The 13,121-nt window shown below is 44.2% G+C and overlaps 1 protein-coding gene across 3 annotated transcripts in view; it reads right to left on the reverse strand.

Annotated features, from left to right (window-relative positions):
* Positions 1-3,843: 3,843 nt before the first annotated feature.
* Positions 3,844-13,121, reverse strand: part of LOC137606725 (teashirt homolog 2) — a 40,652-nt gene continuing 31,374 nt past the window's right edge. For all 3 annotated transcript variants that reach the window (XM_068332132.1, XM_068332126.1, XM_068332121.1), the window contains exon 2: positions 3,844-7,553. In XM_068332132.1, the coding sequence (XP_068188233.1) occupies positions 4,519-7,548 (3,030 nt within the window). In that variant the 5' untranslated portion in view covers positions 7,549-7,553 and the 3' untranslated portion in view covers positions 3,844-4,518. The remainder of the gene's footprint in view (positions 7,554-13,121) is intronic.

A 13,121-nucleotide genomic window follows, 5' to 3' on the forward strand; every position in this document is an offset into this window, starting at 1 on the left:
GCTCAAAGCTGGTGCTGTGATCTACTGTACGTATACACTAGCTTTGATCTATGGTCAAAGCTAGTGCTATGCACTTGTCAGGTACTACTTTCAGGGTACCCTGACCTACACTTCGCGGGATGTTGCAGTCTTTGACTGCCTTGTTTTTGAAACTATATTTTACCTGTAAATTATCTCGATTTTTCTTTCCGAGAGTCAAATATTTCTTTGACTTGATTCTAAGAGGCGGGTCCAATCCTGGTCTAGTAGTCAGTAAAGATTGCTAAAGCTACTAGCCTGTTTACTGCTACTACATATGGCTAACACTAGTAGTCTGTTTGTCAGATGTGCCTTCGTCTGTTTTACAGAAAAAATCTGCTGGATCTGGACATTCACTGGATGAACAATACCAAGGAAGGAACCAGATCTGGACTTTTCCGCCATTGTTGTTGTCATTGGGTTTGGAGATTGATCGGATGGTTTAATCCAGTTTCAGGTGAATTAACATGCACCGCAGCTCTTTAGCATTGGATCATAAACAGTTCCAGGTTACCTCATGTTCTCCCACCGGGTGACGTTCACCTGTTGTTGGTGTTAGATCGATCCCATCTGGGTCAATCTGAACCCAATTTGGGGTTTGTTTCTGAGCAGATAAAACCTCAGCAGCAGAAGTAGGAAAGCTAATCAATAACCTTTACAACGCCAAGCAGTGGTGATTATTTGTGACTATTAAGGAGCCGTTATTATTGATTATCTAAAGGACAGAAACCAAAGGAAACGTGGGGAGGGTTATCTGAACGACCTGTTCAGACGCAAGAAGTTTGTCTGAATCTGGTTTCATCCCTCCTGGAAGCGCTTCATCAACCTCCATCTTTTCTGACATGGCAGAAGTTCCAGCCTGTATGATTAATAAGACACAAATGTGTAACTGATATTTGATAAATGACTTTGGTTTCATATTCATGATGTACCATGAATATGCAGCACCAGGGGCTTAGGCCTACTTGATTGATCAAATGTATTCCATTCATCACTTATTTTTGCCTAATTAGCATATTTGAAGCAACACCATTAACGGTGGAGCACTATGGGCTATTTGGGAGATATGATGTATGTAGGAGAGCACACGCACATGCATTCCTCTCTGTCTTGTAGCGCTCACGCTCTCCGGAGACAGAACTCATTACACACAATGTTTTATAGCTTATTATTTATCAAAAAGAAGAGGTGCTGCGTTTAGGTACATCGTTTTTCACTTCCTTTATGTTCCAAATATTTGCCCTTTCATATCTTAGATCTCACGCAGGGCGTCATGCAGCGCCGTGCAGGTAGAATGACGGCGATGTCATCTCTCTGTGAAAAGGAAGACGGGATATTTGTCAGAGAAACGTAATAAACCGAAGGACTTCAGGGAGGGAAAAGATGGGCGAAGGGGGATTTAGGATATGGGTCATTATGGCTATAAGTTCTAAAGCCCTTCATTAAACACACGAGTCGTCATTACCCCGCCGCTGTGTGATGAACACCCCCCCCACACACACACACACACACACACACATCGTTGGTTTACAGGCCAGATGATGCAGAGAATCTGAGCTCGTCTGGCGCAGGGCGAAACAAAGTCGGCCAGAGTGTAAATGTTTTGTGTGAATCCAAGCAGGCAAATCCTGCTGCACATCGGCCCCATTACAGCGCATCAGCGTCAGGGAGGCGCACGCCACCGCGAGCAGGGAGCGCACACTTATCATTATTTGATAGCATGTTTAATGACAGATTGACAAAGGATTTGCAAATGTGAGCTGGCGTCAATTTTTGCCAAGGTCGGATTTCACTGCATCTGCAATGCCAGGGTACTTCTGTGCATAATCAGATTCTTCAACTAGCCTATTAGAACTGTTTTAGAATGGAACTCCAGAATGTTGGATGGGTCGAGTCAGGCGAGAGGGGAAAATATTTTCGCTAAACATGTCACTTTGGTCTCTTTGGTATTTATCTGTGTGGAGAGAACGGACAAGTTTCAACGCTGTTTGTCCAGCAGCCACAAATAATAAATATTTCCTCTGTGGCTGCGTCTAAATCATAATCAATCAGTTTTAAACCGGCGTGTAATTACAGAAAGCTGTGTTCTGTAATTAGCCGTGACATGTTAGATATACGCTGTGTTTAACCGTCTTAATATGCAAAACATCCTAAATGAATTAATATAAAGCATCAAAACAATTAAGGGGTTTACTTCACCTAATTACCTGTGATGTCAGCGTCACTGTTTAGTACCTCAGGGGTTCCTACTCGGAACCGGTCCGTTCATCTGAACGGCTGGTTTTATTTGTTAGCGCGCTTCCTGCTTGCATCACAACCACGTGTTTCTGTGCACTAACAATTAATCCTCACATCGACACATTTTGACTTATTAAAGCGAATTACGGTCAAGGGTAACTCGTTTCCTCTCGTGGTTGCACTGAGAGCAGTTTCCTCCTAGCCTTGGGTGAATTTCCACCACTTTGAGCTGAATCCTCAAAACGTAGCCCGAGAAGACGTGCGGCGCATAAACCCCACGAATCCACGAGCAGGGAGAACTGCTGTCAAAACCACATGAATATTCAATAAAAAATTAAATCTTACGTGTTGCATTATGTCCCTTCTTTTTTTTTTTAAAAAAAAAAAGAAAAATCCCCAACCGGTAATACCCTCGTCAAAGCGTGCCGCTGCATCTTAAAGACAACGCTCGCCTCATTTTAAAATAACTCATAATGGCCCTACAGACAAATCAGAGATCCATCGGCGAAGAAAGGCACTAAATAATTTATAGCTTTAATCTGCTCACTGAGGTGTGTGGTCTTTGACAGTAATTATAAATGCAGGGAGAAATTATAGCTGAATACTTTAACTGCGTTAGGAGTCGTCTGATGAACAACGTGATTGCCTGCTCATTTCCAACAATAGGGGGCAAGTCGGTGTCACAGCATTCAAATCACCAGCGTCCATGTGCTTTTTCCCATTCACCATCAAATGTCAGCCGGCCGTTATAAAATAAGGATTTGATGGGTGGAGGTAATTGAGGACTTGATTGCTTGAAAAAAAAAAAAAAAGAAAAAGAAAAAAGATGAATTGCATAAAATGTTTATGAATTTAGAAGGCAATTATTTTTAATAGCCTTGAAATAATAGAGCTGGAGGAAATATGTTTAATTGTTATGATACCATCTTGCAGCAACAGCAAACGGCGTTTGAAGAAAAGCAATAAAGTCTGAGGAGGAGAGCGAATCGGTGTGGAGTATCTGAAAGTCAAAGGTAAGGAGAGAGAGGACGATGTCCCCCGTCTCACCCGTTTCCCAACTTCAGTCAGGAGCGCCTCCCCTTCCATTTCTATTACAGGCTGACTTTATATATGAGACACTTGGTTTTTATGGGTCCATAACTTCTGAATATTTTCTTGATAATTACCTCAGATGTTTGCTGGAAATGACGACATAATTTAGAGCCGCTATGCTTAATCAGTTAGTCGATTGATTTAGATAAAAGGAGTCATTTTTCAAGGAAAAAACGTCGAACATTTGTTTGGTCCAGATTCTTTAAATGTGAGGATCTGCGGACCGGACAGTTGGTTTAAAGACAAAGTTTAGAGACGGAACAATTAATGGTGATGGAAATGATGATAAGAAAGACTACTTATCCACCAGCTCAGATTTTTACTCATTTAGATTTAATTCAGATTTGAAATTTTGGAAATTAATATTAAAGTTTGTAAAAATTCACCAGGAATAACAGAGCAACCAGATCGCCCACTGAAAGGTCACATGACATCAGTTTCACAAACAAACGAGGTTAGGAGGATAAAAAAGGATGTGCAGGCTGTTATCAAATGTTAACTCTTTATTTGAATAAGTAAAAAAGGTGCAGGTATCACAGGTTTGTTCTGTCTCGTTGTTTTCCTGGTAACATGAAACGCACTGCTTGTTTTCCTTCTAAAACATATTTACATGTGAAATCCTCTAATCACGTTTGAGCCATGTACAGAATCCGAGTCTAAACTGGTGATTAAACATTTATTAAAGTGCTTTTTTTTCTCTCTTCTATTGTTGCGACACAAAACATCTTTACATAGCCATACACTGTACAGGTCTGCAGGTGTGTTAGCGGGTGGAGCTACCTGTTCAACAGCTGCACGTTTCTGCAGGTGGAGCGAATCACAGAGGTTCTATGTTACAACGAGTTCATTATTTTGTCTTTGAAATACAATTGAAACTTGACATATCATACAAATAAATAGTAGTCATAGCCGGGGCTATCGCATGCAAACATCAGCATTTATGTTTCTTCAAGCAGTAATACATTTCATTACTGGTGATGCTTCTGAGCGGGGTGCATACCAATCGCTTCCTCGTACACGTTCTAACCAGTGTGTATTCGCTGAAAGGCATGAAATGTTTTAAACGTCATAATGATGCACACGACACAATGCTAATTGAAAAACGGTTGAAACATCTGACCCGTGTATTTAAAATAAAAAAAAGGGGAGAAGTGGCGTTGACGTGGAAAACTACTCCTTGTCCATCTCCACGTACTGTGAATGGTTGTCGGGGGATTTGCTGTGAGTTTTACTCAAATGGAGTTTGACTGCGTGATTACTGGCGAATGTCCGACAGCAGAGCTTACATTTGAACTTGGCGTCCCCGTCCTCCTCGGTGACCACGGCCTCCGAGGCTCTGACGCTGAGGGCCTTGGACAGTTCTGGCTCCTCCACCTTGGTCTGGTGCTCTACTGGCATTTTGCACATGTCTTTGATCTGGAACCCAAGATGGGTTTCCAGATGGGATATGAAACTGGTCGGTGACCGAAACTGGGAAGCGCAGTCATTGCAGTAGAAAACCGGGTGGCCCGTGTCCATGTTCTTCAGAAATTTGGTCCCTCCAGTTTTCCTCAGCTGGTATTTTACATTTGCTAACCAATGGCTTATGGTGGTCATGGACAATCCAGTGAACTTGGAGATGTGCATCCGTTCCTGAGGGCCGAGGTCCGACAGCAAGTACTTTCCCTCGGAGGTCTGGAAGAGGCTGGAGGCGAACTGCGCCTGCAGGATGAGGAGGTGGCGAGGGTTCCAGTTGGACTGTCTGCCTTTACGCTTGTGGATGGAGTAAACCTCCGCAGACACGTCCTCGAAGCGCCGGACGTCCGATTCCAGTTTCATAGTCGGGATTCTGGATGGCATGGAGGGTTTTGGCGTTGTGGCTTTTGGAAGAACTTTTACCATGTCTGCGATGTCTGACAGGGCGTATTTCTGCGGTACTGGGGTGGAAGGGTGGACCAGGGAGGAACTCTGCTTGTGTTTGGATTTGGTCAGGTCTATCGGTTGGTCGTCGTTAACAAACAGGAAGGACTTATCAGGCCGACTTCTTACAGCATTTCCGAGCATCAATGCCGGCTTCTCGCCGCTTCGTTTGATGTCGGCATAAATAGACTTGGTGTGAGCGGATAGTTTATCCACTCCTGAATTATTGGGCTTATTTGCTTTGCCCAGATGATTGTTCAGAACGGACTGCAGTGCACTAAGAGGGTTTATGCCAAGCATCGCTGAAGTGTCACCGAGAGGCTCTGAAGTGGTGCTGCGTCCGTTGCCGGCGGATGGGCTCGGTGTCTTGCCTCTGTCAGAGAAATCTGGGCTCGACTTCCCTTTGATCACTTCATTCTCCTCATTCAGACAGTCTGCATCAAGCTTTGAAGAGGAAGAGGAATCATCCTGACAATCGCTGTCATCATTCTCCACCAGATCAAACTTCGCATTCTGACTTTCTTTACCATCGCTAATGCCAACCTTTTCTTTTTTGATGTCCGCATTTTGATGCTGTCCCTGGGGAGGCTCGGCTCCCGCGGCACCGTGGTATAACTTCCCCTTCGGGGCGATCGGTCTCAGCTTGTGGTTAAACGTGGGCTTTAACTGAGACGCGGGGGTTGCGGAGAGAGGTGAGTTTTTGATGATGCCGGAGAGCTGATAGGCGGCATGTATGCTCGGATAGGCGCTCCAGCTGGGCGTTCCTGTTTGAGCTTTATTGATGGCGGACGCCACTGTGTTGGCTAAAGATTTGAGAATGTCCCCTCCTCCACCCGAGTCCTGTTCAAGATCCTCCTCGCGGAGATAAGGGTACTTAAAAGGCCCATTGGCTGCCTTTTGATCCTCGCTCTCTTGTTTGTCATCTTTAACTTCAGTGTCTTCCATTTTGTCGGATGCTCCTTCCTGGCTATCCTTGTCGCTGCTCCCGGGAGAAGTATTTTTTGGAGAAGCCTTTTCTCCTTCGTTGTCACTGGCAGCGGGCTCAGATAACACCTGGATCTTCTCTATGGCCAGCGGATCCAGAGCTAACTGTTTCCCCTTTTTAGAGGCTGAGTTTGTGACTTTGATGAAGTGACCGGTGACCATCATGTGTGTGGTCAGCTGCTGGAGGGTGTCATGGGAGCTTCCACACTCCATGCATTTAAGAATCTGAGACTTGCATGTTTCAAACTGCCAGGTGTAACTCGCCCCGTTCTGATAGCCGTAGCGGTTATTTTGTGCGTTTGCGATGGTCGCCGCCCGCTGCGCCTCGGTGTAACCGGCCACGCCCGTGGTAGAGTCCGGGGAGCAGGGTCTCACCGTTTCAAAGGCCCGCTTCTTTGCTGGCGGCAACAGTTTGGGAGTGATTACGGGGATCGGCTCTTTTAAAGGCACTTTTTGGTAATGCTTGGTTTTAATCATATGGACGCTCAAATCCTGGAGGGAGTCGAAGGAATGGCCGCAGAACATGCACTTCAAAACTTTTTGCGCGTCCTCTTTTCCTTCCATATCTTGCAAATTTCGTTTCCTAGATTTAGAGGAGGAAGCCGAGGAGTGGCTCTGTTTGCTGTGGTTGTTGTCCTGGTAGTGTCCACTCTTGTTCATGTGGACCGTCAGCTCCACCAGGGTGTCGTAAGCAGCGCTACAGTCCTTACAGCGGAACCGGCTGGCTCCCGTGAACACCGACCCGCAGGGTTTGGTGGTCTGCCGGTACAGATGGACGGAGCTGAAGAGGTTGGGTTTGGACGCAGGCTTTGGGGAGAGGGTCTGCTGTAAGGTCTTGGAGAGGGCATCCTGGTGCCAGTCGAACTCGTTCTTGGAGCTCCCGTTGGTGCTGTCACAGTTGGCTTTGCTGGTGGTTTTCCCCATTTTCAAGTCCATACCTAACCCCGTCCAGTAGGAGTCAGACAGAAAGTTTGCATAGGCCGCCCTCATTTTCTCCAAGCTACCGGCCGTCTCCTCTTTCTGCTTGGAGCCACGACTCTCTTCTTCTCTCTGGCTCACAGGCGGCGAGGAGGTTTTGAAGTCCGAGAGTCTGTCACTGCTGTCGCTAAGGCGTGACTCCAGCTCCGCCTCCTGGTTAGAAAGGACACTGATGGGAGAGTTCTGGTTGCTATAAGTGTTGGTGCTCTTGTTGTCCAGCTCTCGGTCCTCTGAGACTTTGGGGCTGGTCTTCTCTGAGCACTCTTCTTCAGTTTGAGCCTCATTCTCTCCATCTTCCTCAGCAATGGGATCCTGAAGGGCGGCGTCTTCGTCAGGCATGTACACTAGAAAAGAAAGAGAAATTGTCATTAAAGCTGGAACAACACCAGAATGTAAATACTGTCTATGCTTTGACAACCAGCTCCTGACACCTGGTAGAAACTCTTCGAAAGGAGCCGTTTAAGACGACATGATGGCTGCTGTTTGTGCCTTAGGAGGTTGGCGAGGATCGCTGGACATAATGTCTTTACTAACAAACTGCTGCTGGTGTAACGGCGCTGTGTGATTCACGACAGGCCATTGACTTAGTGCTGTGGCAAAGGTTTCCCTGGCCTCAAGTTGAGATGTTTACAACAATCGTTGGACACTGAGTGACAAAAGGAAATTGCTTCTCGGGGGGGCTGTTAAGTATGATTGTAAATGACCGATTCCATTGTGATTATGTGCTTCCAATCTGCCATGAAAATGTAAGCCTTCTGTTTTTGATAAGACGTCAGCATCCCTGAAGCTACGAGTGACGAATGCCTCTGTTTTATTTCCTCCCAGCACTCCATCGATAAATTAAAAGGCTTGGCTGAAAAAACTCATAAAGATACTTAAGAAAACATTTAATTATTAGGAAAATTAAAAAAATATGCTGTAAATATGAACGCTGATGACAATGTTGATCACACTGGTGGAAAATCTGGTTCAATTATCAGAGATAAATCTGGAAAGTTGGAAAAAAAACTGACAATCTGTCACATCATTACATTTTCCCTGACAGTCTCATAAACAGCAATTTATTCTTTCATTATTCACCTGTTCGTTCTCCCAACTCATAGAGCACAAACATCATCGCTTCAATTAACAGATAATTAAACAACAGTATTTCTAATTGACGTATTTCCCATCATCCAATTAGCAGAAGCTATGACTCAGCATTGGGGCTGTTTAATGTGGCTGCCAGGGCTGCTCCACAAAACACAAGCTGCAGAAGATTAAAGTGTCCTTTCTGACAATAACTATTCCAGATTATTTAAAAATCTAACCATCCAACAACCCAGGCAAACGATCACAGCCCAAACATCCTGCAATAAATGCGGTTTGTCAGTCCTGTCACATATCTGAGATATTTTCCGCCTCAGTCATGCTGGAAAATGTGCATTTTGGGAGAGACGTGGCAGATGTGCTCTGAGTTAAATATGAATAGGACATAACAGCCCTGTCCAGGCACTTATGCTTTTCACATGGTTAATATTTCTTCCCTGAATAGAGGGCACTCCATGTGGGGACGGCTGCAGCCGAGCACTCAGGATTCCCACACCGGCGGCCTGTAGAGCCTCTTCCCTTCTTTGCCGTCTGAAAATAAGACTTTTTTTTATCAATATTTCACAAGTGCCTCAAGAGAAACCCTGGAGGTGAATTGCCAGCCAGCTAATGGATGGCGATGGAGATGGGATTCGGACTTTCAAAACAAACACGGAGAATGGGAACTGGCGAACAAGAGGCGGCGCACACACTCGCACTCGGGAGCCTTGATCCACCGCAAGAGGGCTGTTGTGATTGGCCAACCGAGATCTGTGATGGCCTCCAAAACACCCTTGATGCCGGGGGAGAGAGTTGTCAAGAGCATAGAGGTATGTTTTATTTATAGTCCTTTACTGTATATAGTATTCACAGTGAAGGAGAACACCAATGGCTATGACAGCTCCTAGTTGATGTCCTCTCTCTTCAAAGTCATCACTGAAACTGAAGGACTGGTAAGAACGTACACCAAAGAGGGGAGACGGGCATTTTTCCAGTCCAGTGATGTTTTAATAGATATCTCCAGCACACGGCATCATGTAAAAGCTATTTCTTGCATAATTTATGCATCTTAAATTTCACCGTTCAGTTCCATCCACCCGATTTGTGAGATAATATAAAGACGAGCTGGACTTCCTGGAGAGGAAGGTCCATGTGGTTCTATCAGCTTTAATGTGAATATCTGTGTTATCGCGGAGTTTGAGGACAGACATTAACACCTACCCTTCGTGCCATTCTATGACTTTCTATCAGATGCCCCAAGAAGCCGACATCCAGAGGCACCAATTAACCTTCTGCCGGGATCACTCCAAGATCCGAACAAGTCTAACCTGTTGTGTCTTGCTAGTTTACGGTCTATCATGGCACTGCCCTCATTTCAAGCCACATCACTCTTTCAACAGCATTGAATTGAAGGAGCACATTACAACAATGGGGAAAAAGTTCAGAGCATTAAGACAAACAAGTCCATCAGGTTTAGGCTCAACCAATAAAAGGACAGTAAAGGCACTTTTATAACAGTAAGGATTAAATACAATTCATTAAGTAATAAATAATCCCAAGCCTATAAAAAGTCTAAACAAAGCAGCGTGCTACATGTGACACACAAACGGCCAATCGTTTAAAGGGTGCGGTGCTCAGTTACACTGTGTGTGATACAAAAGCAGATAGTGAAAGGGTTACAAGTGTGGACAGATGTCTGGCAAAGTGACAAATGACCTCACAACTAGTTCTAGACTGTAACAACAGTACCTTTAATCCACCTCAAAACTAGCTCTAAACTAGGTCTAAACAACCTAACCTGGCTTTGAACTAGCCCTATACTAGCTTTAAATTAGCTGGAAACTGACTTTAATCTAGCTCTAAACTAGCTTTAAATTAGTTCTGCATTGGCTTTAAACTAGTTCCATATTAACTTAAATTAGCTCTAAAATGGTTTTAAACTAGCTCTAAACTAGCTTTAAATTACCTCTAAACTGGCTTTAAACTGGCTGTAAACTGACATTAAACTAGCTCTGAACTTGTTCTAAACTAGCTATAAACTGGCTTTAAACTAGCTCTATACTACCTTTACATTAGCTTTGAACTGGTTTTAAACTAGCTCTAAAGTAGCTGGGATTGTTGATCCTGAGGTTAGCATTTAGCAGCTGTTAGCATGCGGTGTCTGGTGAGCAGAGTTGCTATTTTCACATTTTCCTAATCATCTATTGATCGTTTCCATATTGAACTGGTCTTGATAACAATGAAAAAATTTCCAGGTCAAAAAGTCTGGGCAAAAACAGAAAGTCATTTTAGAAGTAATTCATTGATTTCTGTAATTATTTTTTTTAAAAAGACAACACTGAAGACTGGAAAAAAATATTTCATTAAACTGGTTCTAGTAGTTGTTTAGTAATGCCAAGTCATTTGAACGATGGGTGTTTACAGATATTAACTGGGATGAAACATTTTTTCATGATGACTCTTTCAGCGGTGGTGGTCAGGACTACAGAATAAACAGTCCATAAGCGTAATAAAACACCAGTGAAGCATCAGCGCTGATCCATCACTGTGCAAACCAAAAGATCAACACACATACTTTTCCTCAACTTACGAAAAAAAGGAAATGCCTTCTTTGAAAATGTCTCTGAGGCCAAGTGAGGCAACTCCCAGCCTAACTAGCCCTGAAAACAAGAGGCTGGCATGCCTCGCCTGAGATTTAGCATGTCATAAACGGCTGTAAAGCCTCCAATCTGTGTCACTACAAATTTATATCTTCAGACAGAGATATGCAAAGGTCAAAAAACCTGAGGTGTCCGTCATAAATCAGCCAGTTGAAGTGTTTATAACCTTTATCCGTTAGAACAGACTCTTGGCAAAGCGAGACTTGGATTTACAGAAACAGCCGTCTGTTTTGGAGCTCTAAGCCATTTTCCCCTAGTTCTAGAGAAAGCAGCTAACGGCGCAGAGCCGCTGCTGCATCCACGGATCGGGTCGCTGCTGAAGGCCTTAGATGTGTTTACAGATCATCTTTAACCGTTAGTATCTTCATGTCCTCAAGTTTACGTTTGAGAGCGTCAACATATCTCCTTTGGAAGGTCAGCTTTTCCTCCGTGAACCTGACAAGGCACGAGAGTTAGCCACTGAGGACGTTAGCTAATGGGTTTAAGCGATACCCGGCGCAGGGCTCCATCAGTATCCGTGGTAACAGTATCTTCAGAGGAGATTGGGTCATTCATAGGTGCCGGTGACAGGTCTGCACGTCCGCGCCACTTTACCGGCGCTCTGCTTGTCTCAAGCTACAGTTTTTCCTGCTCGCAAATCAATATCTCTTTTTACTTCTCATTGATTGCCTAGTGGTGGGACCAACCTAAGCAGGACTGTTATGACATTTCTAGATTTCCCCCTGTCCTTGGAACAATCAATTACACGCGCATGGCAATCAAAACCTCTTTGCAAAATGAACCTGCTCCATGACATTTTCATCTCCCAGATTTATGCCATGGAGAGGGTGGAAAAAAAGGAGGAAAAGGGAGGCCTGTTGGGTAGAGAGAAAGAGAGACAGAGAGAGAGAACAGTGTAGGCCAGGATCACTGAACGATCTCCCGTAAGCTCCTCCTCCCACTTGTACGCAGTGTGCCCAATTAATTGCGACTGAACATTTTAATAACACTTAGTCACCGCGCTCATCTGTTGTTATAAATAGGTGTGAAATGTCAGTCGAAAAGCATTTGGTGCACAAAACCTAAATCCAAAGTTGCGAGGCTCTTTTGTGTCTGAGGCGCCGGAAAGCGGGGTGGCGTGTTTGTAAAAAAGTTGTTTCTTCGGCGAGCTATCATTAGAACGAGACACGCGTGTCACGGAGTTTAATATTTGACAGTGATATCTGACTAACTCAGTGAGCACTGCACGCCGAGATCAAACGGATGCGTCGTCAGACATCCTGATGATAGTCTTGATGACACATCTGAAGTAAAGTCTCGACTGAATCACATGAGAAATGGCGATGAGCTAATTCTGAGCCCCAGAGCCATCTGTAAAGATCTGTAAACACCTCTCTGTTCATTGTTCCCTGTCAGAAACAGTCTCCTCCAGCCCAAGGACACTGCAGAGCAAAGAGAACAATCACACCCAGGCTGCTCGCTTTGACAAAATTTATCTGGAGGTTAATTGATACCGCAGAATAAAATACTTTCCGACTGAAAGGGGAAGGTGTCATCCAGCTACGCCCTTCAGAGGCGGTTCTTAACAGGACTTTGGTGCACATTCTGGTAAAAATAGACAACGCATAGATGAGATGGATTTAAAAGAAGTCGTGAACGCCAACAAAGTGGTTTTGACGGCTCCTTCTGAGACTTCGACGACAAAACCGACAGACAAACTCGCCAATTTTTGTATGCATGACGGAGACGTTACTTAAAGTGCATTTCTTACTTGACTAAACACGAGCTATCCATGCAGATAAATGGCTTGCTTTCATACGCCCTCAACTTTAATATTTAATAGTCTAATGTAATCAAATAAAAACTTGCAGCACAGAGAAAGACGTGGAAACTGGAGGACAGACTGTGAACGCAGCAAACGGCACAATGTGTTCAGATGGACCCACAGCCAGATTAATATGATAGGATCGCAAATATGACACCATATCCTGCCATCTGGCTGTTCATTTGGGCAAAAATGATCACAATAATTATGGCAATTAATCAAAAATGTTTTCACAACCAACATTCTGTTAAGTACAAACACAGAAAACTTTGGAATGCACAATCCACGCACCGATGAACACAAGAAAATATCCAAAGGCAGTCGGCGGAGACTTGGAGCCTGTTAGCTCTGAGTTATAGCCCATTTTTTATGTAATGGTA

This window comes from Antennarius striatus, chromosome 2 (assembly GCF_040054535.1).
Source record: "Antennarius striatus isolate MH-2024 chromosome 2, ASM4005453v1, whole genome shotgun sequence".
Taxonomy (NCBI): Eukaryota; Metazoa; Chordata; class Actinopteri; order Lophiiformes; family Antennariidae; genus Antennarius; species Antennarius striatus.